General features: G+C 39.7%; 2 protein-coding genes across 8 annotated transcripts in view; both read left to right on the top strand.

Moving 5' to 3' along the window:
- vta1 (vesicle (multivesicular body) trafficking 1) overlaps positions 1-2,892 on the top strand; it is a 31,771-nt gene extending 28,879 nt beyond the window's left edge. For all 3 annotated transcript variants that reach the window (XM_061707112.1, XM_061707113.1, XM_061707114.1), the window contains one exon: positions 1,433-2,892. In XM_061707112.1, the coding sequence (XP_061563096.1) occupies positions 1,433-1,578 (146 nt within the window). In that variant the 3' untranslated portion in view covers positions 1,579-2,892. The remainder of the gene's footprint in view (positions 1-1,432) is intronic.
- An 11,111-nt stretch (positions 2,893-14,003) lies between these two features.
- adgrg6 (adhesion G protein-coupled receptor G6) overlaps positions 14,004-22,807 on the top strand; it is a 194,312-nt gene continuing 185,508 nt past the window's right edge. For all 5 annotated transcript variants that reach the window (XM_061746280.1, XM_061746285.1, XM_061746284.1 and 2 more), the window contains exon 1: positions 14,004-14,150. In XM_061746280.1, coding sequence (XP_061602264.1) covers positions 14,149-14,150 — 2 coding nt within the window. In that variant the 5' untranslated portion in view covers positions 14,004-14,148. The remainder of the gene's footprint in view (positions 14,151-22,807) is intronic.

Below are 22,807 nucleotides of genomic sequence, written 5' to 3' on the forward strand. Positions count from 1 at the left end.
TATAGCTAACTCTATTATAGCTAACTCTATTATAACTAACTCTATTATAGCTAACTCTATTATAACTAACTCTATTATAACTAACTCTATTATAGCTAACTCTATTATAGCTAACTCTATTATAACTAACTCTATTATAACTAACTCTATTATAGCTAACTCTATTATAGCTAACTCTATTATAGCTAACTCTATTATAACTAACTCTATTATAGCTAACTCTATTATAACTAACTCTATTATAACTAACTCTATTATAGCTAACTCTATTATAGCTAACTCTATTATAGCTAACTCTATTATAACTAACTCTATTATAGCTAACTCTATTATAACTAACTCTATTATAACTAACTCTATTATAGCTAACTCTATTATAACTAACTCTATTATAACTAACTCTATTATAGCTAACTCTATTATAGCTAACTCTATTATAGCTAACTCTATTATAACTAACTCTATTATAACTAACTCTATTATAACTAACTCTATTATAGCTAACTCTATTATAACTAACTCTATTATAACTAACTCTATTATAACTAACTCTATTATAGCTAACTCTATTATAGCTAACTCTATTATAACTAACTCTATTATAGCTAACTCTATTATAGCTAACTCTATTATAGCTAACTCTATTATAACTAACTCTATTATAGCTAACTCTATTATAGCTAACCCTAACACTAACATAGCAGCAGTTACTTATTGATCTGCACTGTATATATATATATGTGTGTGTGTATATGTGTGTTTATGCTGTACATTGTGTTTATTTCCCTGCATAAGCACTAAGGTTAGATTAACTGCATTCTGTTGCCCTGGACTTTAACATGTGCAATCACAATAAAGTTTAATCTAATCTTTCCTGGTGACGAGAGGCCACTTTCTTATTCCTCTGGTCCCGGTCCAGTATCTGGTGTCAGGTCCTGGTCCTGGTCCAGTATCTGGTGTCAGGTCCTGGTCCTGGTCCAGTATCTGGTGTCAGGTCCTGGTCCTGGTCCAGTATCTGGTGTCAGGTCCTGGTCCTGGTCCAGTATCTGGTGTCAGGTCCTGGTCCTGGTCCAGTATCTGGTGTCAGGTCCTGGTCCTGGTCCAGTATCTGGTGTCAGGTCCTGGTCCTGGTCCAGTATCTGGTGTCAGGTCCTGGTCCTGGTCCAGTATCTGGTGTCGGGTCCTGGTCCCGGTCCAGTATGTGGTGTCAGGTCCTGGTCCCGGTCCAGTATGTGGTGTCAGGTCCTGGTCCTGGTCCAGTATCTGGTGTCAGGTCCTGGTCCTGGTCCAGTATCTGGTGTCGGGTCCTGGTCCCGGTCCAGTATGTGGTGTCAGGTCCTGATCCCGGTCCAGTATCTGGTGTCAGGCCCGTCATCGGCTCGTTGGCCCGGTGACTGATCCGTCTGGTTTCTCTCCCCCCCTCCCCCCCCAGGCGGCGTCCAGCTGACCCCCGAGGATCTGACCCGGGCCCAGAAGTTCTGCAAGTACGCGGGCAGCGCGCTGCAGTACGAGGACGTGAACACGGCCGTGCAGAACCTCCAGAAGGCCCTGAGACTCCTGACCAGCGGCAGAGAATGAAGCCTTTGTCCCGCTGGGGGCCCTGCATAGACACATGTACACATGTACACACATATACACATACACATGTACACACATATATACACACACATATACACACACACACGTACACACACATATATACACATATACACACACACACATATACACACAACAATGGCCGCCAGTGTCCCGCGGCTCGGCGGGAGGAATAAGTGACTAACAGCAGAAAACATGGACTCATTATCGGCTCCGTCACCTCCGTCAGCTGAGAATATCTGAGAATATCCATCACATATCCAGTAGAAAAGTGTCACATATTGTTTTATTTATCCTTTTTTTGTCGGTTAACGGTTGTAACGGAGCGATAATTCCTGATTTACAATCAGATTTCCCTCAAAAAAAGATGCAAAACCTCATAAAAGTCAAATCGAAGGAGCGTGGCGACGTCGGAGCTGCAGGAATCAGAACTGCTGACGTTAGTGCTGAGTCAGTACGGAGGAGACGGAGCAGCTGGAGGAACGGGGGCTAACGCAGCTAACGGGGGCTAACAGGGACTAGCGGGGATTAGCGGGACTAGTGGAGACTAACTGGGACTAGCAAGATCTAAAGGGGTCTAACGGAGGCTAATTGGGAAAAGCGGGGGCTAACAAGGCTAACGGAGCCTAGCACGGACTAATGGGGGCTAACAGGACTAGGGGGGCTAGCGGGGTCTAGGCTAACTGGGGCTAGCGGGGGCTAACGGGACTAGTGGGGGCTAACGGGACTAGCGTGAGCTAACAGGGACTAACGAGGGCTAACGGGACTAGCGGGGGCTAACGGGACTAGCATGGACTAATGGGGACTAACAGGACTAGCGTGGGCTAACAGGACTAGGGGGGCTAGCGGGGACTAGCGTGAGCTAACGGGGACTAGCGTGAGCTAACGGGGACTAACGAGGGCTAGCGGGGACTAGTGGGGGCTAACTGGGGCTAGCGTGGGCTAACGGGACTAGCGTGGGCTAACGGGACTAGCGTGGGCTAACGGGACTAGCGTGGGCTAACGGGACTAGCGTGGGCTAACGGGACTAGCGGGGGCTAACGGGACTAGCGGGGGCTAACGAGGACTAGCGGGGGCTAACGGAACTAGCATGGACTAATGGGGACTAGGCTAACTGGGGCTAACTGGGGCTAACGGGACTCTCTTCTGTAAAAACATTATTTTAATACTGACACTGCTTTTCTGTTTCTGGTTTTGAACTTTAATCTCAGGAGTTCAGAGACTTTGAAATGTTTTTGTTGCTCGAAGGTTCGGATTCTGTCCGAGTCGTTAAAATAAAACCTTTGAGTGAAACTGCTCCGAGTTTGGGTTTCATTTATCGCAACGTCTTTGGATTTACGGGACGACTCGTCCGACTCGTCCTGCTGATGTTTCTGGAACTTTGAAAATTTACTTTTGTTACTTTTTGGAAATTTACTACATTCTATAGAGTTGCTGAAATCTTTTTTTCCGCTGGGGAAGACCCGGACACGTCTCACCTCAGATTCTTTGCTTGGATCTTTTATTCAACCGTTATTTCTATTATTTATGGAGTTAAAGAATAAAACAGTTTGTCTCTGGTGTTTTTGTTGAGAAGCAGCTGTTCGTCCTGAAAGTTGGAGACGTTTAGAGACATTTAGAGTCTCTAAACGTCTCTAAACGGACGTCCTGCTTGTTCCGTCCTCCGTCGTAAACACGAGTTCCAGGGACAAACGTGAGCCGGCCGTCTCGGCTCCGCCGGTTCGATTCCTGGATCCGGTCTGGTATAAACCTGCAGGACGCCGGCGGTCGGACCAGACGGTTCCAGCAGATGTTTGTTCACTCGTCTGTTCTGAGGAGTTCCTGAGGTCCACACACCTGGACCTGGACCCAGCGGTGCCACCAGGGGGGGCCAGGGGTGTGAGGCAGGCAGGAGAAAAATAATATTTTAGAGGAGGAAGATTTTTTTTCATTATGCACTTCGAGAAAAAAGTCGAAATGTCGAGAAAGAAGTCAAAATGTGGAGAAAAAGACGAAATGTTGAGATAAAAGATGAAACTTTGACTTTTTTCTCAAAATTGTATTTCAACATGAATCTCAACATTTCTACTTTTTTCTCAAAGTGCACAATAAAAAAAAAATCTTTCCCTCTGAAAGATTTTTCCTCCTGCACAGCCCTGATCCTCTTCTGTAATAAACCTAAGTCCATCAGTATAATAAAGTCATGTGATGATTACTTTTAGGCAAGTTTATTTATATAATAATTCACCTCCTGAACTTCCTGCTCTGATTGTTTGAGCTTCGTTGATGCAAATCTGAGCAGCAATCAGGAAGATCAGCCGGTTGGAGGAAGTGGAGCCGTAAGCTCACCTGGACTCACCTGGACAATTCCTGCTCCCACTCATGAACACATGAACCTAACCCACTCATGAACACATGAACCACAAGGGGAAAACAACTTTTAAAGGGAATGAAAAGGAAACGGAAATGTACAAGTTTCAGTGTAACCTGTAAATGGAGTAAATAGAGGGTATTATATTTGGTACAGTTACCAAGAACCAGTGGTCCATGGACATTAATATTTGGTACAGTTACCAAGAACCAGTGGTCCATGGACATTAATATTTGGTACAGTTACCAAGAACCAGTGGTCCATGGACATTCATATTTGGTACAGTTACCAAGAACCAGTGGTCCATGGACATTAATATTTGGTACAGTTACCCCAAGAACCAGTGGTCCATGGACATTAATATTTGGTACAGTTACCAAGAACCAGTGGTCCATGGACATTAATATTTGGTACAGTTACCCCAAGAACCAGTGGTCCATGGACATTAATATGTGGTACAGTTACCAAGAACCAGTGGTCCATGGACATTAATATTTGGTACAGTTACCAAGAACCAGTGGTCCATGGACATTAATATTTGGTACAGTTACCAAGAACCAGTGGTCCATGGACATTAATATTTGGTACAGTTACCCCAAGAACCAGTGGTCCATGGACATTAATATTTGGTACAGTTACCCCAAGAACCAGTGGTCCATGGACATTAATATTTGGTACAGTTACCCCAAGAACCAGTGGTCCATGGACATTAATATTTGGTACAGTTACCCCAAGAACCAGTGGTCCATGGACATTAATATTTGGTACAGTTACCAAGAACCAGTGGTCCATGGACATTAATATTTGGTACAGTTACCAAGAACCAGTGGTCCATGGACATTAATATTTGGTACAGTTACCAAGAACCAGTGGTCCATGGACATTAATATTTGGTACAGTTACCAAGAACCAGTGGTCCATGGACATTAATATTTGGTACAGTTACCCCAAGAACCAGTGGTCCATGGACATTAATATTTGGTACAGTTACCAAGAACCAGTGGTCCATGGACATTAATATTTGGTACAGTTACCCCAAGAACCAGTGGTCCATGGACATTAATATTTGGTACAGTTACCAAGAACCAGTGGTCCATGGACATTAATATTTGGTACAGTTACCAAGAACCAGTGGTCCATGGACATTAATATTTGGTACAGTTACCAAGAACCAGTGGTCCATGGACATTAATATTTGGTACAGTTACCCCAAGAACCAGTGGTCCATGGACATTAATATTTGGTACAGTTACCAAGAACCAGTGGTCCATGGACATTAATATTTGGTACAGTTACCAAGAACCAGTGGTCCATGGACATTAATATTTGGTACAGTTACCAAGAACCAGTGGTCCATGGACATTAATATTTGGTACAGTTACCAAGAACCAGTGGTCCATGGACATTAATATTTGGTACAGTTACCCCAAGAACCAGTGGTCCATGGACATTAATATTTGGTACAGTTACCAAGAACCAGTGGTCCATGGACATTAATATTTGGTACAGTTACCAAGAACCAGTGGTCCATGGACATTAATATTTGGTACAGTTACCCCAAGAACCAGTGGTCCATGGATATTAATATTTGGTACACTTACCAAGAACCAGTGGTCCATGGACATTAATATTTGGTACAGTTACCAAGAACCAGTGGTCCATGGACATTAATATTTGGTACAGTTACCAAGAACCAGTGGTGCATGGACATTAATATTTGGTACAGTTACCAAGAACCAGTGGTCCATGGATATTAATATTTGGTACAGTTACCCCAAGAACCAGTGGTCCATGGACATTAATATTTGGTACAGTTACCAAGAACCAGTGGTCCATGGACATTAATATTTGGTACAGTTACCAAGAACCAGTGGTCCATGGACATTGATATTTGGTACAGTTACCAAGAACCAGTGGTCCATGGACATTAATATTTGGTACAGTTACCCCAAGAACCAGTGGTCCATGGACATTAATATTTGGTACAGTTACCAAGAACCAGTGGTCCATGGACATTAATATTTGGTACAGTTACCAAGAACCAGTGGTCCATGGACATTAATATTTGGTACAGTTACCAAGAACCAGTGGTCCATGGACATTAATATTTGGTACAGTTACCCCAAGAACCAGTGGTCCATGGACATTAATATTTGGTACAGTTACCAAGAACCAGTGGTCCATGGACATTAATATTTGGTACAGTTACCCCAAGAACCAGTGGTCCATGGACATTAATATTTGGTACAGTTACCAAGAACCAGTGGTCCATGGACATTAATATTTGGTACAGTTACCAAGAACCAGTGGTCCATGGACATTAATATTTGGTACAGTTACCAAGAACCAGTGGTCCATGGACATTAATATTTGGTACAGTTACCCCAAGAACCAGTGGTCCATGGACATTAATATTTGGTACAGTTACCAAGAACCAGTGGTCCATGGACATTAATATTTGGTACAGTTACCAAGAACCAGTGGTCCATGGACATTGATATTTGGTACAGTTACCAAGAACCAGTGGTCCATGGACATTAATATTTGGTACAGTTACCCCAAGAACCAGTGGTCCATGGACATTAATATTTGGTACAGTTACCAAGAACCAGTGGTCCATGGACATTAATATTTGGTACAGTTACCAAGAACCAGTGGTCCATGGACATTAATATTTGGTACAGTTACCCCAAGAACCAGTGGTCCATGGACATTAATATTTGGTACAGTTACCCCAAGAACCAGTGGTCCATGGACATTAATATTTGGTACAGTTACCCCAAGAACCAGTGGTCCATGGACATTAATATTTGGTACAGTTACCCCAAGAACCAGTGGTCCATGGACATTAATATTTGGTACAGTTACCAAGAACCAGTGGTCCATGGACATTAATATTTGGTACAGTTACCAAGAACCAGTGGTCCATTGACATTAATATTTGCTACAGTTACCAAGAACCAGTGGTCCATGGACATTAATATTTGGTACAGTTACCAAGAACCAGTGGTCCATGGACATTAATATTTGGTACAGTTACCCCAAGAACCAGTGGTCCATGGACATTAATATTTGGTACAGTTACCCCAAGAACCAGTGGTCCATGGACATTAATATTTGGTACAGTTACCAAGAACCAGTGGTCCATGGACATTAATATTTGGTACAGTTACCCCAAGAACCAGTGGTCCATGGACATTAATATTTGGTACAGTTACCCCAAGAACCAGTGGTCCATGGACATTAATATTTGGTACAGTTACCCCAAGAACCAGTGGTCCATGGACATTAATATTTGGTACAGTTACCAAGAACCAGTGGTCCATGGACATTAATATTTGGTACAGTTACCAAGAACCAGTGGTCCATGGACATTAATATTTGGTATATATATATATATATATATATTTGGAAAAAAAGTCAAAATGTCGAGAAAAAAGTCAAAATGTTGAGAAAAAAGTCTAAATGTTGAGAAAAAAGTCAAAATATCGAGAAAAAAGTCAAAATGTCGAGAAAAAAAGTCAAAATGTTGAGAAAAAAGTCTAAATGTTGAGAAAAAAGTCAAAATGTCGAGAAAAAAGTCAAAATATCGAGAAAAAAGTCAAAATGTCGAGAAAAAAAGTCAAAATATCAAGAAAAAAGTCAAAATATCGAGAAAAAAGTCAAAATGTCGAGAAAAAAGTCAAAATATCAAGAAAAAAGTCAAAATATCAAGAAAAAAGTCAAAATATCGAGAAAAAAGTCAAAATGTCGAGAAAAAAAGTCAAAATGTCGAGAAAAAAAGTCAAAATATTGAGAAAAAAGTCAAAATGTCGAGAAAAAAGTCAAAATGTCGAGAAAAAAGTCAAAATGTCGAGAAAAAAGTCAAAATGTTGAGAAAAAAGTCAAAATGTCGAGAAAAAAGTCAAAATGTCGAGAAAAAAAGTCAAAATATTGAGAAAAAAGTCAAAATGTCGAGAAAAAAGTCGAAATATCGAGAAAAAAGTCAAAATATCGAGAAAAAAAGTCAAAATGACGAGAAAAAAAGTCCAAATGTTGAGGAAAAAAAGTCAAAATGTCGAGAAAAAAAGTCAAAATGTCGAGAAAAAAGTCAAAATATCGAGAAAAAAATGAAAATGTCGAGAAAAAAAGTCAAAATGTCGAGAAAAAAGTCAAAATATCGAGAGAAAAATGAAAATGTTGAGAAAAAAGTCAAAATATCGAGAAAAAAAGTCAAAATGTCGAGAAAAAAAGTCAAAATGTCGAAAAAAAAATGAAAATGTCGAGAAAAAAGTCAAAATATCGAGAAAAAAAGTCAAAATGTCGAGAAAAAAGTCAAAATGTCGAGAAAAAAGTCAAAATATCGAGAAAAAAGTCAAAATATCGAGGAAAAAAGTCAAAATGTCGAGAGAAAAATGAAAATGTAGAGGAAATAGTCAAAATGTCGAGAAAAAAGTCGAAATGTCGAGAAAAAATTCAAAATATCGAGAAAAAATGAAAATGTCGAGAAAAAAAGTCGAAATGTCGAGAAAAAAAGTCGAAATGTCGAGAAAAAAGTCAAAATGTCGAGAAAAAAGTCAAAATGTCGAGAAAAAAAGTCAAAATGTGAGAGAGAGAGGTGGTCTAGGTCTAGGAGAGGAGGTCTAGGAGAGGAGGTCTAGGAGAGGAGGTCTAGGAGAGGAGGTCTAGGAGAGGTGGCCCCTTCCCGGGGTACGGAAGAGGAAACTCCTTCCTTCATTTCTGACCAATCAGAGAACAGTTGGTTCATTTGTTAACAGCTTTGAAGCTACAGACGGTTGAGAACACAAACACTACAAACGAAAAACAAAACAATTGTATCGATTTAGTCCCTGAATCAGAAACAAAACAAACGGGCCAGAGGTCTGAAAGCAGTTAATCTAAGTATTAAAATTGTATTTTATTTTCATCTTTTGGACCTTGAGACGGGAACATTTCAAACAGGGTCAGCGGAGCGTTGCTCAGATCCGCCGCCGCCAGCAGAGCAGGACTGTAGCCTCAGTATATATGAGCCGCTGCTTAACCCACTACGTCACAGAGCTGCATGTTAATGTTAATAATAGTTCTAGTAAGTAATATTAAAGTTATAAACTAGACACAAAATTCCCTGGAAATTTTGAAGTGCCACGGGAATACTGCCGGATGATTGCCATTTTGATGACATTCCCTATATCAAACCATTCAAAAGTTATTACAGAAAATTGGAACTATCACATATCGACCAATCAGAAGAAGGGGCGGGGCTAATTTGCAACAATGAAGGTCAAGTACTCAATCCCGAGTCCGATGACACCACCCACGACTCTGTATGTCAAACCATTCAAAAGTTATTGCAGAAAATAGGGATCGACCAATCAGAAGAAGGGGCGGGGCTCATTTCCACCAATTATAGTCAAGGACTCAAAACCGAGTGCTCGTAGCCAAAAAACGAAAACATCGTGAGAGACACAGAACCCGGCAGATTCTGACAATCTTAATTTTATTCAGATATTCGTTAAAATGAGTGAGTAAGCTCAGTGCAAAGACAGAGTGAGATTCTTTTGAAGACAACGTTTGATAACATTACAGTCAATGGAGACTAAGACAGGTATTGGCGCCGCTCTAGCCTCCCCCGTTTAAATTTTGTGCATACCCCGCCTGTCAAAGTCACATTTTATGAATCCCAACACCTATGTCTACATTCTGACCAAAAATTATTTGTCTCCTTTTTTACAGTTTGGCCGTGACCTCGAGTTACAAATAAAGATGTGGGTTATTTTTTGCTCACACTCTACAAACCGACATCCGCAATCCAAACAAGTTTTCCTCGGTTTTGAAGTTTGAATGACATTTCTACGTGCAGGTATGAGAGAGCTAGGTGACTCAGAAAAAAGGTGAATTTTGGCTTTTTTTTTTTACCTGCTCCCATCCACAGGGTGACATTCCGCGCCACACACATACAGTGCATGGGGAAATCTCCCCATTAGTTTGGAAATTTGGAAATGTTTTTGCACTTTGTGCGAAAACTATTTGTGCCATCGCTCTGAAAATTCACAGGACTGTTTTTAAATTCAGGGCCTACAACTTTCTAAATCGGTTCAGAATTTTTCGAGTAACGGTGTGCGAGTGGTGAGGCCCCAAAGTTCTCCTAATGCGTTCCGGATGGCCCAAAAAACGCACGTTTTCGCACAAAAACGTGCGCACCAATCGCTAATAACAGTCATACCACTCGATTCCCGATTAGGGTGCAAGTTTCTACGTTTTTACTTTTCGCGTTTTCTCAAACTGCGGGACTAGTTACGCGCCGAAGTTTATACGGAAGAATAAATAATAAGCCTGAGCAATAACTAGACAATTTCCTCGCAGAAATTTCGAGAGTGCCACGGCGGGCTGCTGCACATTTGTGTACATTATTGCATTTTGCAAGCAATAAAGGTGAAAGACTCAAAACTAAGTCCAATGACACCACACAGGATTCTCTATGTCAAACCATTCAAAAGTTATAGCAGAAAATAGAGACAACCAATCAGAAGGGGCGGGGCTAATTTGCACCAATGAAGGTCAAGGACTCAATACGGAGTCCAATGACATCACCCATGACTCTGTATGTCAAACCATTCAAAAGATATTGGACTATAACGTATCGGCCAATCAGAAGAAGGGGCGGGGCTAATTTGTATATATAATATACAAATGTAAATATTTATATGTATAATAATAATAATATACATATATATACCATGAACCTGTTCCCAGCAGGACTGGGGATCATCTAAGGTTAAAAGGTCAGGGTTCAGATTTCTCCATTTTCCAGGTTAAAATATATGAAGTCTGTACTGATTGAGTCATGTGACCAGTCTGGCTCAGTCTAATCAGTCAACAGCTGAGCTCTGGTTGCCCGGGCAACAAGAACCTCGAACCTGAGGAAGGTTCGCTGTGAGAAAACCCCAGCTTTTGCCTTGTGACAAGTTCTGAAATAACTCCGATTTGTGTCGTAGCTCCTAGCAGAAAAATAAAGACATCGTGAGAGCCACAGAACCTGGCAGATTCTGACAATCTTAATTTTATTCAGATATTCCTTAAAATGTGTTAGTAACGGCAGTTCGAAAACAATAACGCTAATAAGCGTATACTGAGACAGCTAACTGTGATTGACAGGAGGTGGGCGTGTCCCCGGTTCGTTCTGCTCATCACAACTGGAGAAGCAGCAAAAAATGATGACAGGGCAGTGGGCGTGGCCACGTTAAAGTTTTAGGTTTAAAGGGGACCCATTATGAAAACCAGGTTTTCTCTTGCTTTAACATATATAAAGTGTTTTCTCTTGCTTTAACATATATAAAGTGTTTTTTTCTTTCTTTAACATATATAAAGTGGTCTCCCCTCAGCCTGCCAACTCAGAGAAAGAGGAAACATCCAGATTCTGCAGTGTCTGTACAGCCGCCCGGATGATCGTCCAGTGTGATGTGGATCTACGAGCCAATAAGATTCTGCTCCCCAAAGTTACGGAACCACGGCAGCGATGCGTGAAACCACTAACAACTAACTCTGGCCGGAACAACAACAACAACTCCGCCAGTCGAAATGTCGAGAAAAAAGTTGAAATTTCAAGAAAAAAAGTTGAAATGTAGAGAAAAAAGTCGAAATGTTGAGAAAAAAGTTGAATTGTCGAAAAAAAAGTTGAAATGTCGAAAATAATGTTGAAGTACAATTTCGAGAAAAAAGTCAAAATTTCAAGAAAAAAGTCAAAATGTCAAGAAAAAAAGTCGAAATGTTGAGATTAAAGGGGACCTATTCTGAAAAACAGGTTTTCTCTTGCTTTAATATATATAAAGTGGTCTCCCCTCAGCAACTCAGAGAAGGAGGAAACAACCAGATTCTGCAGTGTCTGTACAGCCGCCCGGATGATCGTCCAGTGTGATGTGGATCTACGAGACAATAAGATTCTGCTCCCCAAAGATACGGAACGACGGAGCAATGCATGAAACCACTAACAACTAACTCTGGCCGGAAGAACAACAACAACAACTCCGCCAGTCAAAATGTCGAGAAAAAAGTCGAAATGTCGAGAAAAAAAGTTGAAATGTCGAGAAAAAAGTCGAAATGCAGAGAAAAAAGATGAAATGTCGAGAAAAAACTCGAAATGTCGAGAAAAAAAGTTGAAATGTCGAGGAAAAAAGGTCAAAATGTTGAGAAAAAAGTCAAAATATCGAGAAAAAAAGTTGAAATGTCGAGAAAAAAGTCGAAATCTCGAGAAAAAAAGTTAAAATGTCGAGGAAAAAAGGTAAAAATGTTGAGAAAAAAGTAAAAATGTCGAGAAAAAAAGTCGAAATGTCGAGAAAAAAGTCAAAATCTCGAGAAAAAAAGTCAAAATGTCAAGAAAAAAGTCAAAATGTCGAGAAAAAAGATGAAATGTCGAGAAAAAACTCAAAATGTCGAGAAAAAAAGTTTAAATGTCGAGGAAAAAAGGTCAAAATGTTGAGAAAAAAGTCAAAATATCGAGAAAAAAGTAAAAATGTCGAGAAAAAAGACAAAAGGCAGAGAAAAAAGTTGAAATGTCAAGTAAAAAAACAGCCGCCCGGATGATCGTCCAGTGTGATGTGGATCTACGAGACAATAAGATTCTGCGATGCGTGAAACCACTAACAACTAACTCCGCCGGCCGGAGCTTCCTCCATTTTTTCGTAGCGAGCCAATCAGCACAGACCTCATTATCATAGCCCCGCCCCCTCAGAATCCTGCATAGATAATGAGGTTAGAGAATGGGAAGATAAAGACATGGCTCAGAGGCTGAATTTCTAATTTATTTAGCAAAAACAATCCAAAGCTTGTTTTTAAGACATTCAAGGCCTGTTATTTTTTACTGTTTCTCACACTCTATCAACCGACATCTTCACTCTAGATTTGACAAAAAAGTGATTTCCAGTCCTCGCTTGAGTGCTCATATTTTGAAAAGTGTACATCTTAGGAAAAAACTGTTTGGGGTTTGGAGAGAAGAGTTTTCCTCCGTTTTGAAGTTTGAATGACATTTCTACATGCAGGTATGAGAAAGTTAGGTGACTCAGAAAAAAGGTGAATTTTGGCTTTTTTTTTTCCTCCTCCCATCCACAGTGTGACATTCTGCGCCACACACATACATGGGAAAATCTCCCCATTAGTTTGGAAATTTGGAAATGTTTTTGCACTTTGTGTGAAAACTATTTGTGCCATCGCTCTGAAAATCCACAGGACTGTTTTTAAATTCAGGGCCTACAACTTTCTAAATCGGTTCAGAATTGTTCGAGTAACGATGTGCGAGTGGTGAGGCCCCAAAGTTCTCCCAATGCGTTCCGGATGGCCCAAAAAACGCACGTTTTCGCACGTTGCGCAAAAATGTGTGCACCAATCGCTAATAAAAGTCATACCACTCGATTCCCGATTAGGGCGCAAGTTTCTACGTTTTTACTTTTCGCGTTTCCTCAAAGCTGCGAGACTAGTTACGCGCCGAAGTTTATACGGAAGAATAAATAATAAGCCTGAGCAATAACTAGACAATTTCCTCGCAGAAATTTCGAGAGTGCCACGGCGGGCTGCTGCACATTTGTGTACATTATTGCATTTTGCAAGCAATAAAGGTGACACATGCTGCACATTTGTGTACATTATTGCATTTTGCAAGCAATAAAGGTGAAGGACTCAAAACTAAGTCCAATGACACCACACAGGATTCTCAGGGATTAGATCCAGAATAGTTCCCTTTACGTTTCCTTGAGTCAGCAGTTTGGACTTTAGAGTTAAACAGAGACTCAGAGAGTCAGACCCTCCTCCTCCTGATCCTCCTCTTCTTCATCCTCCCCGGTCCCTCCCTCTCTCCACCCCCCTCTCTCTCGCTCCCTCTGTCTTCCTCTCTCTCTCTCCGTCCCAAACTCTGGATCTCCCTCCCTCTCTCTCTCTCTCTACCTCTTTCTCTCTTCCAAACTTTGGATTTCCCTCTCCCTCTCTCTCCACGCCCCACCCCTCTCTCTCTCTCTCTCTCTCTCCCTCCCTCCCTCCCTCCCTCCTTCTCTCTCTCTCTCCCTCCCTCTCTCTGCAGCGTAACCGAGCCGCGGGTTCTGATTTTCCTCAGAGACTTCTCAGTTCTCAGAGTTCCAGCAGCAGAAGAGAAGAAGAGAAGAATAAGAGAAGAAGGGAATAAGAGAAGGAGAGCAGGATGAGCGAGGACGGGGCTCGGCCGCCGCTGCACTGAGGACATGTAAGTCTGACCCAAAGACCCGGTTCTGGGACCAGGAGGACCAGAACCAGAACCAGAACCAGAACCAGAGGGAAAAGAGGAACCGAGCCCGAGCTCGTTCCTCTTTTACATCTGGTTCTGTTCCTCTTTTCCTTCTAGCTTGGTTCAGTCTCTCTTTTCCATCTGGTTCTGGTTCTGTTCGGTTCAGCTGGAACCCCGGATCCCCAGGAGCTCCGGCTCGGCTCGGTCCAGCTCGGTCTGGTCCGGTTCCGACCCGTCCCCCTCTAAAGGGGGATGTGTTTCCATGATGCTGCTGATCCTAAAGCTGCACATGTTTACAATCTGAGGGGCCGAAGTCGGGCTGGAAAAGTTCTGAAGTTTGAGACGGTTCTGGTGTCGGTTCTGGTTCTGGTTCTGGTGTCGGTTCTGGTTCTGGTTCTGGTGTGGGTTCTGGTGTCGGTTCACTTTTTGCATGAGATTTTTATGTAGATCAAGAAACACTAGTCTTTGTATAAACTACTTCATTTTTTTAATAGAAATTAATAGAAAAAATATAAAACAAAAAATAAATACATAAATAAAAAAATTAAAAACAATTACAAAAAATTAATTAAAAAAACACTACTTAATTTTTTGTATGTACAAAAGTACAGTCAACTTAATTATTAAGTTTACTTTATTTACCAAAATTAAGTTGACTTACTTGATACTTGCAAATTAATTTTGTACGTACTAAAAATTAAGTCCTGTTTTTTTAATTTATTTTTTTGAATTGTTTTGAATTTTTAAATTTTTCTATTTATGAATTTTTTTGGTTTTATATTTTTTCATTAGTTTATAATAAAAAATTAAGTAGTTTATACAAAGACTAGTCTTTCTTGATCTACATAAAAATCTCATGTGTAAAAGTTTCCTTCATGTTTTTAAAGTAGATCATCAAGATGTTTTTTACTGTGGTTTCTACTTAAACAAATAAAGCATGTTTCATCTAAACGTTGGTCAATCTGCCCAATAGATTAAAATTGTTAAAGGAAAAGTAAATACAACAAAATCATTGCTTGTTGATTGTGTGTAAATGAAAAGATTAACATAAATACTAATAAGGAAAAAATGCACAATGTCTTGTTTTTTGAACAAATGCAGATTCAGTTCAAAACTAGATGTTTTCATGTAAAGCAACAAACTTCATTTTTAATTGTTGATATCACAGATTGAAATATGTTCTAGATGTATTTGTTCCGGTGGTTCTGCAGGTTCTGCAGGTTCTGCAGGTTCTGCAGGTTCTGCAGGTTCTGCAGGTTCTGCAGGTTCTGCAGGTGTGGGTTCTGCAGGTTCTGCAGGATCTGCAGGTTCTGCAGGTTCTGCAGGTGTGGGTTCTGCAGGTGTGGGTTCTGCAGGTTCTGCAGGTTTTGCAGGTGTGGGTTCTGCAGGTTCTGCAGGTTCTGCAGGTGTGGGTTCTGCAGGTTCTGCAGGTTTGTTCTGCAGGTGTGGGCAACGCGGCGTGGATAAGGAAACAGAGTCTCTTCAGTCCGGCTTTATTATCAAAGAAGGTTGTTGTTTAAGGTGGAAGCGGCTGCCAGCGGTTACCCAACCCCCCTGGGTGTTAGGGGGGGCTCACCTGTGGGGGGGGCTCACCTGGATCCAGGTGTCCTGACTCACGGGGGAGGAGTCAGTCCGGTGATGCAGCAGGAATGTACTTTAATTAAATTCCAGGTGAAGATCTGGACGATTCCAGGTCCGATTGGATCTGGATGACCTTCAATTCAATTCAATTCAATTCAATTTTATTTGTATAGCGTCTAATACAACACAGTTGTCTCTAGACGTTTTCCAGACCCAGAACATTTTCATTTTCATTTTCATTTTCATTTTATTCTTTATTTCATTCAAAAAAAAAAAACAATACAAATACAAATGTTCCTAACTTATGAATGAAAAGGGAGCAGAAAGAAGAAGAATCTTATCTGATCTGCCCCTTTCACAAATAACATAAATTAAAAATAATAATAATAAAAAAACAACAACTAAGTGAATAAAAAGACTAAAATAAAATAAAATAAAAATAACATTAAAATAAAATTACCGCCGCCTACGGCTATGTGAATCAAACTTATCTAACATATTTCATTATATTTATTTAACATACAGGCTTTAATTGTTCTTTTGAATGTAATGTTTGATTTGATTATTTGTTTTCTTTATTCTGATTGTTCCATAAACTGATTCCTTTCACAGAAACACAACGTTCCATCAATTTAGTCCTGAATCTTGGTTTTTAAAGATCTCTGTTCCTTTTAAGTTATACTTGCTTTCTCTTTTTTCAAATCTTTTCTGAATGTGGATTGGTAAAGTCTTTTTATGAGCTTTAAACATAATTTGCAGAATACCGTATTTTCTGGACTATAAGCCGCTACTTTTTTCATAGGTTTTCAACCATGCAGCTTATACAAAGGTGCAGCTATTCTGTGGATTTTTCTTCCACCGCTAGGGGGAGCGCTAACCGGAATTAGAATCAAAACTAAGACAAAATAAATGCAAAGAAGAATATTCTACTTCTTCTTTAGCAGATAGAAGTAGAAGCAGATTTCAAACAGATAAATAGATAACTTTCTCGACATTTTTACTTTTTTCTCGACATTTCGACTTTTTTTCTCGTCATTTTGACTTTTTTCTTAAAATTTTGACTTTTTTCTCAAAATTTTGACTTTTTTTCTCGACATTTCGACTTTTTTCTCGACATTTCGCCTTTTTTTCTCGAAATTTCGACTTTTTTTCTCGACATTTCAACTTTTTTTCTCGTCATTTTGACTTTTTTCTCAAAATTTTGACTTTTTTTCTCGACATTTCGACTTTTTTCTCGCAATTTTGACTTTTTTCTCGACATTTCGACTTTTTTTCTCGACATTTCGACTTTTTTTCCTCGACATTTCGACTTTTTTTCTCGACATTTTGACTTTTTTCTCGACATTTCGACTTTTTTCTCGCAATTTCGACTTTTTTTCTCGACATTTCGATAAATGCTCTGGGCTCTCTAACCGGAATTAGAATCAAAACTAAGACAAAATAAATGCACAGAAGAATACGCTACTTCTTCTTTATCAGATAGAAGTAGAAGCAGATTTCAAACAGATAAACAGATAAATAAATAGCGGTTATTTTTTCTTGTTTCTGTCCCGTTTTAATCAGCAAAGTTGCTGCCGTGTTAAGACACTGTTAGGAAAGATCTATTTAGGTACAAACATGTACATCATTTACAGTTCAGAATCCTTCTGTACATGTAGTAAATATCTAATCTAACTACATAAATATCTGCGGCTAAATATCTTTTTTTTTTTAAATAGAGCGGATGCGGCTTATATACAGGTGCAGCTTATAGTCCAGAAAATACGGTACTATAGTCTACTAATTCATAAACATAAACATAAACCCCCGAGCAGTTATTACATAAACAATGGCAGGTAAAAACTCCCCTAGTGGGAGAAAAACCTTAAGCCAAACAGTGGAAAGAAAAACTCCCCTTTAGGAGGAAGAAACCTGGACCAGGCTCGTAAAGGGGAAACTCCTGCCGAAGGCCAGACTGGTGGGTCAGGGACGGCAACAGCACAGCAGGCAGGTGGAAGCAGCAACGGGATGACCAGAGGGGGGGGTGGGGACCACAGGCCGACAGAGGGCGCCACCCTAGATTCTTGGGGTGGACACTAGGGGTGGGACTATACGGGTAAAGCTGGGCAGACACTGTGCGATATTTTAAATAGTTTGATTCAGCCCCGTCTCACACTGCACGAGTAGATCACTGAGTTCAAAAGTTCACAGCCCACGATTTATGGTCTCACACTGTACGACCCGATGCTCTGATGCTCAAACTATACAATCATAATACTATACTATAACACTATACCTAACATAATACTTAATGTTGAAATACAATCTTGAGAAAAAAGTCAAAATGTCGAGAAAAAAAGTAGAAATGTCCAGATTAATAATGAAGTAACATGTCGAGAAAAAAGTCGAAATGTGGAGAAAATGTCAAAATTTTGTGAAAAAAGTCAAAATTTTGTGAAAAAAGTCGAAATGTTGAGAAAAAAGTCGAAATGTCGAGAAAAAAAGTAGAAATGTCCAGATTAATGTTGAAGTAAAATGTTGAGAAAAAAGTCGAAATGTGGAGAAAAAGTCAAAATTTTGTGAAAAAAGTCAAAATTTTGTGAAAAAAGTAGAAATGTCAAGAAAAAAGTCAAAATGTCGAGAAAAAAAGTAGAAATGTCGAGATTAATGTTGAAGTAAAATGTTGAGAAAAAAGTCGAAATGTGGAGAAAAAAGTCAAAATGTCGAGAAAAAAGTCAAAAAAAGAAAAAAAAATGGTCTCACACTGTACGACCTGATGCACTGATGACCCGTGCTCACACTATACGATCAAAAAGAAGTGGGAGAGGAGGAACCCCCCCAACTTGGCAATTTGTGCCATTCTGTGTGTTTTAAATGAAAAAAGATTAGACAACGCCATGATTGGACAAGGAATTGGCTATTAAAACACGATTTGTAATGTGAATTTGCAACACTTAAACTACAAATAATAGTTTTTGACGTGACATCAGAGATTGCGCATGCTCTCTGTGAAAGGATGAGTCTGAGTTTTGTAGAAAATAGTTGCTGAACAGCTGATTGAGCACCTCAACAATGGAAATCTGTTCAATCCTACGCAATTTGGGTTTCGACCAAAACATTCCACCGAAACAGCATGTTGTTATTTTCTCGAGGTTATCAAATCTTGTCTTGACAGGGGGGGAGTTGTAGGGGCTGTTTTCCTGGATCTCCGTAAGGCATTTGACACGGTTAACCACTGTGTGCTCTCAGGGAAACTACAACATTTCAGTCTTTCCTCCAACACCATCAGCTGGATTAATTCTTACCTCACGGATCGCTTTCAATACGTGAGAGTTAGCAACAAAACTTCACCTGTCACAGCCTGTACTTCAGGGGTGCCCCAAGGCTCTATCCTGGGACCCTTGCTTTTTAGGCCCCGTTTCCACGTAGCAAAAACGCTGGTGTTTTCATGCGTTTTGGCCGTTCGTTTACACAAAAACGAAGCTCAAAGTCTCCAAAAACGATCAGTTCTGAAAACTCCGGCCAAAGTGGAGATCTGCAAAAACTCTGTTTTCACGTTTGCGTCTAAACCGAGAGAAACGGACATTTAGGCTTCAGAACGTCACATTATGAGACAGAAACGTCACCAGCGTCATGAGTGACACCTGTGGTTACAATTAGTTTGTAACCGTCAATATTTTCTTGTATTTTACCTGTTTTATATTCTAAAGTCACACTTAAAAGTAACTCCACTTCTCTGTCACTCCAAACCAAAGACTCTGGTTCCGTCCAAACTCTCTTGTCTTTTTTCTAGTTAAAATGTTTCATTTTTAGTCAAAAAAATTTTGAGAAAAAAGTCGAGAAAAAAGTTGAAATTTTGAGAAAAAAGTCGAAATGTCGAGAAAAAAGTCGAAATTTCGAGAAAAAAGTCAAAATGTCGAGAAGAAAGTCGAAAATGACACAAAAACGGAGCTCAAAGTCTCCAAAAACCATCATTTCTGAAAACTCCGGCCAAAGTGTAGATTTTTAAAACCTCCGTCTTCAAGTTTGCGTCTAAACAGAGAGAAACGGACATTTATTCTTCAGAACGTCACATTATGAGACAGAAACGTCACCAGCGTCATGAGTGACACCTGTGGTTACAATTAGTTTGTAACCGTCAATATTTTCTTGTATTTTACCTGTTTTATATTCTAAAGTCACACTTAAAAGTAACTCCACTTCTCCGTCACTCCAAACCAAAGACTCTGGTTCATCTTGGAAGTAAAGCCTGAATTATGGTCCTGCGTTAGATCGACGCAGAGCTTACACCGTACGGTGTGCGTCGCCGCGTACCCTACGCCGTAGGATCTGCGTTGGTGTAACGCGGAACCATAAATCAGCCTTAACTGGAAGTTACACGTGTCATTTGTTGATGTTTTTTCCAGGATTCTGATTGGCTAGCATGACGTTAACAGCGTATTTATGCGGATCCGTTTAAACGAAGAGATTTTGAAAACGATCTCGTGTAAACGATGGAATTTTTCAAAACGTAGAGGGGGAAATATCCGTTTTTGTAAATACCCGGCTCTGTGGAAACGGGGCCTTAGTCTGTATATTAAGGACTTTCCCTCCCTCTGTGATGGTGTGGAAGTCCTAACGTATGCCGATGACACCGTTCTCTTCACGCATGGCACCGACGCAAACGTCGTCGCTCAGAAACTCTCGTGGCCACGGAAAAGCCAATGAAGTGGCTTAACAAGTCCTGTCTTACACTGAATACAGAAAAAACGGTTGCAATGTACCGTATTTTCTGTACTATAAGCCACACCTGCATATAAGCCGCATCCGGTCTAATTTAAAAAAAAGATATTCAGCCGCAGATATTTATGTTGTTAGATTAGATATTTACTACATGTACAGAAGGATTCTGAACTGTAAATGATGTACATGTTTGTACCTAAATAGATCTTTCCTAACAGTGTCTTTTAACACGGCAGAAACTTTGCTGATTAAAACGGGACAGAACCAAGAGAAAATAACCAGTATCTATTTATCTATTTATCTGTTTGAAATCTGCTTCTACTTCTATCTGCTAAAGAAGAAGTAGCGTATACTTCTTTGCATTTATTTTGTCTTAGTGTTGATTCTAATTCCGGTTAGAGCGCCCCGAGCATTTATCGAAATGTCGAGAAAAAAAGTCGAAATGTCGAGAAAAAAAGTCGAAATGTCGAGAAAAAAGTCGAAATGTCGAGAAAAAAGTCAAAATGTCGAGAAAAAAGTCAAAATGTCGAGAAAAAAAGTCAAAATGTCGAGAAAAAAAGTCAAAATTTCGAGAAAAAAAGTTGAAATGTCGAGGAAAAAAAGTCGAAATGTAGAGAAAAAAAGTCGAAATTTCGAGAAAAAAATTCGAAATTTCGAGAAAAAAAGTCGAAATGTCGAGAAAAAAAGTCGAAATTTCGAGAAAAAAAGTCGAAATGTCGAGAAAAAAGTCGAAATGTCGAGAAAAAAAGTTGAAATGTCGAGAAAAAAGTCAAAATGTCGAGAAAAAAAGTCAAAATTTCGAGAAAAAAAGTCGAAATGTCGAGAAAAAAAGTCAAAATTTTGAGAAGAAAGTCAAAATTTTAAGAAAAAAGTCAAAATGACGAGAAAAAAAGTTGAAATGTCGAGAAAAAAAGTCGAAATGTCGAGAAAAAAGTAAAAATGTCGAGAAAGTTATCTATTTATCTGTTTGAAATCTGCTTCTACTTCTATCTGCTAAAGAAGAAGTAGCGTATTCTTCTTTGCATTTATTTGGTCTTAGTTTTTATTCTAATTCCGGTTAGAGCGCCCCGAGTGGTGGAAGAAAAATCCACAGAAAAGCTGCACCTTTGTATAAGCTGCACGGTTGAAAACCTATGAAAAAAGTAGTGGCTTATAGTCCATAAAATACGGTAATTTTCAAACAAACAACGCCATAGCGTCCGTCCCAATATATTGATGGGTAGTTTCATAGTGAAAAATGTTGAAGAGTTTAAATATTTGGGGGTCATTTTTTGACCCAAATCTTAGTTTTAAGAAACATATTAAAAAGACCTCTCATATTTTAAAATTTAATATTGCCAACTTCTGTTACATTAGGAACTCCCTATCTTTAGAAGCAGCTAAATCCTATTTTAATGCCGTGATTTTATCCCATATTTGTTACTGTTTGTCTTCATGGTCTCAGGCCGGATCATCAGTTTTAAACTTTCTTAGATGTTTGCACAATCAGGCTTTGAAAATTCTTCATAGAAAGCCACAACGTTTCCATCATTGCCACATATTGTTAAAACTTAAAATTTTAAGCTTGCTTATGGTTCCCTTGTGGGTAAATCCGTCTGATGGCATTTGGATTTTCTGATTTATTTATCTTGACCCAACCTTATTTTAGGTTCAATTATTCTAATCTATGTTATTTTAATCAGTCTGTATTTTGTACTTGCACTAAGTGCTTTAAATGTTAACCTTTTATTGTGGTTTCAGGACATTGTACAGTCGTCTGTTTCTTGTATTTGCATTTGAATACTGTCGTTGTAAACCCTAATGTGTAGTATTTATGTTTGTCAAGGACTACAGATGGAAATTAGCTTGTGGCTAACTCTGGTGCAGCCATCTTTTTAATGTACCTGCACATTGTCCTTTAAATAAGTAAATAAATAAATCAATCAAGCTCGTCGTGAGGTGTTAATCTCTCGTCGTGAGGTGTTAATCTCTCGTCGTGAGTTGTTAATCTCTTGTCGTGAGGTGTTAATCTCTCGTCGTGAGGTGTTAATCTCTTGTCGTGAGGTGTTAATCTCTCGTCGTGAGGTGTTAATCTCTCGTCGTGAGGTGTTAATCTCTCATCGTGAGGTGTTAATCTCTCGTCGTGAGGTGTTAATCTCTCATCGTGAGGTGTTAATCTCTCGTCGTGGGGCGTTAATCTCTCGTCGTGAGGTGTTAATCTCTCGTCGTGAGGTGTTAATCTCTCGTCGTGAGGTGTTAATCTCTCATCGTGAGGTGTTAATCTCTCGTCGTGAGGTGTTAATCTCTCGTCGTGGGGCGTTAATCTCTCGTCGTGGGGCGTTAATCTCTCGTCGTTACCCCACGTTTACTGCACG

Source organism: Cololabis saira, chromosome 18, assembly GCF_033807715.1.
Source record: "Cololabis saira isolate AMF1-May2022 chromosome 18, fColSai1.1, whole genome shotgun sequence".
Taxonomy (NCBI): Eukaryota; Metazoa; Chordata; class Actinopteri; order Beloniformes; family Belonidae; genus Cololabis; species Cololabis saira.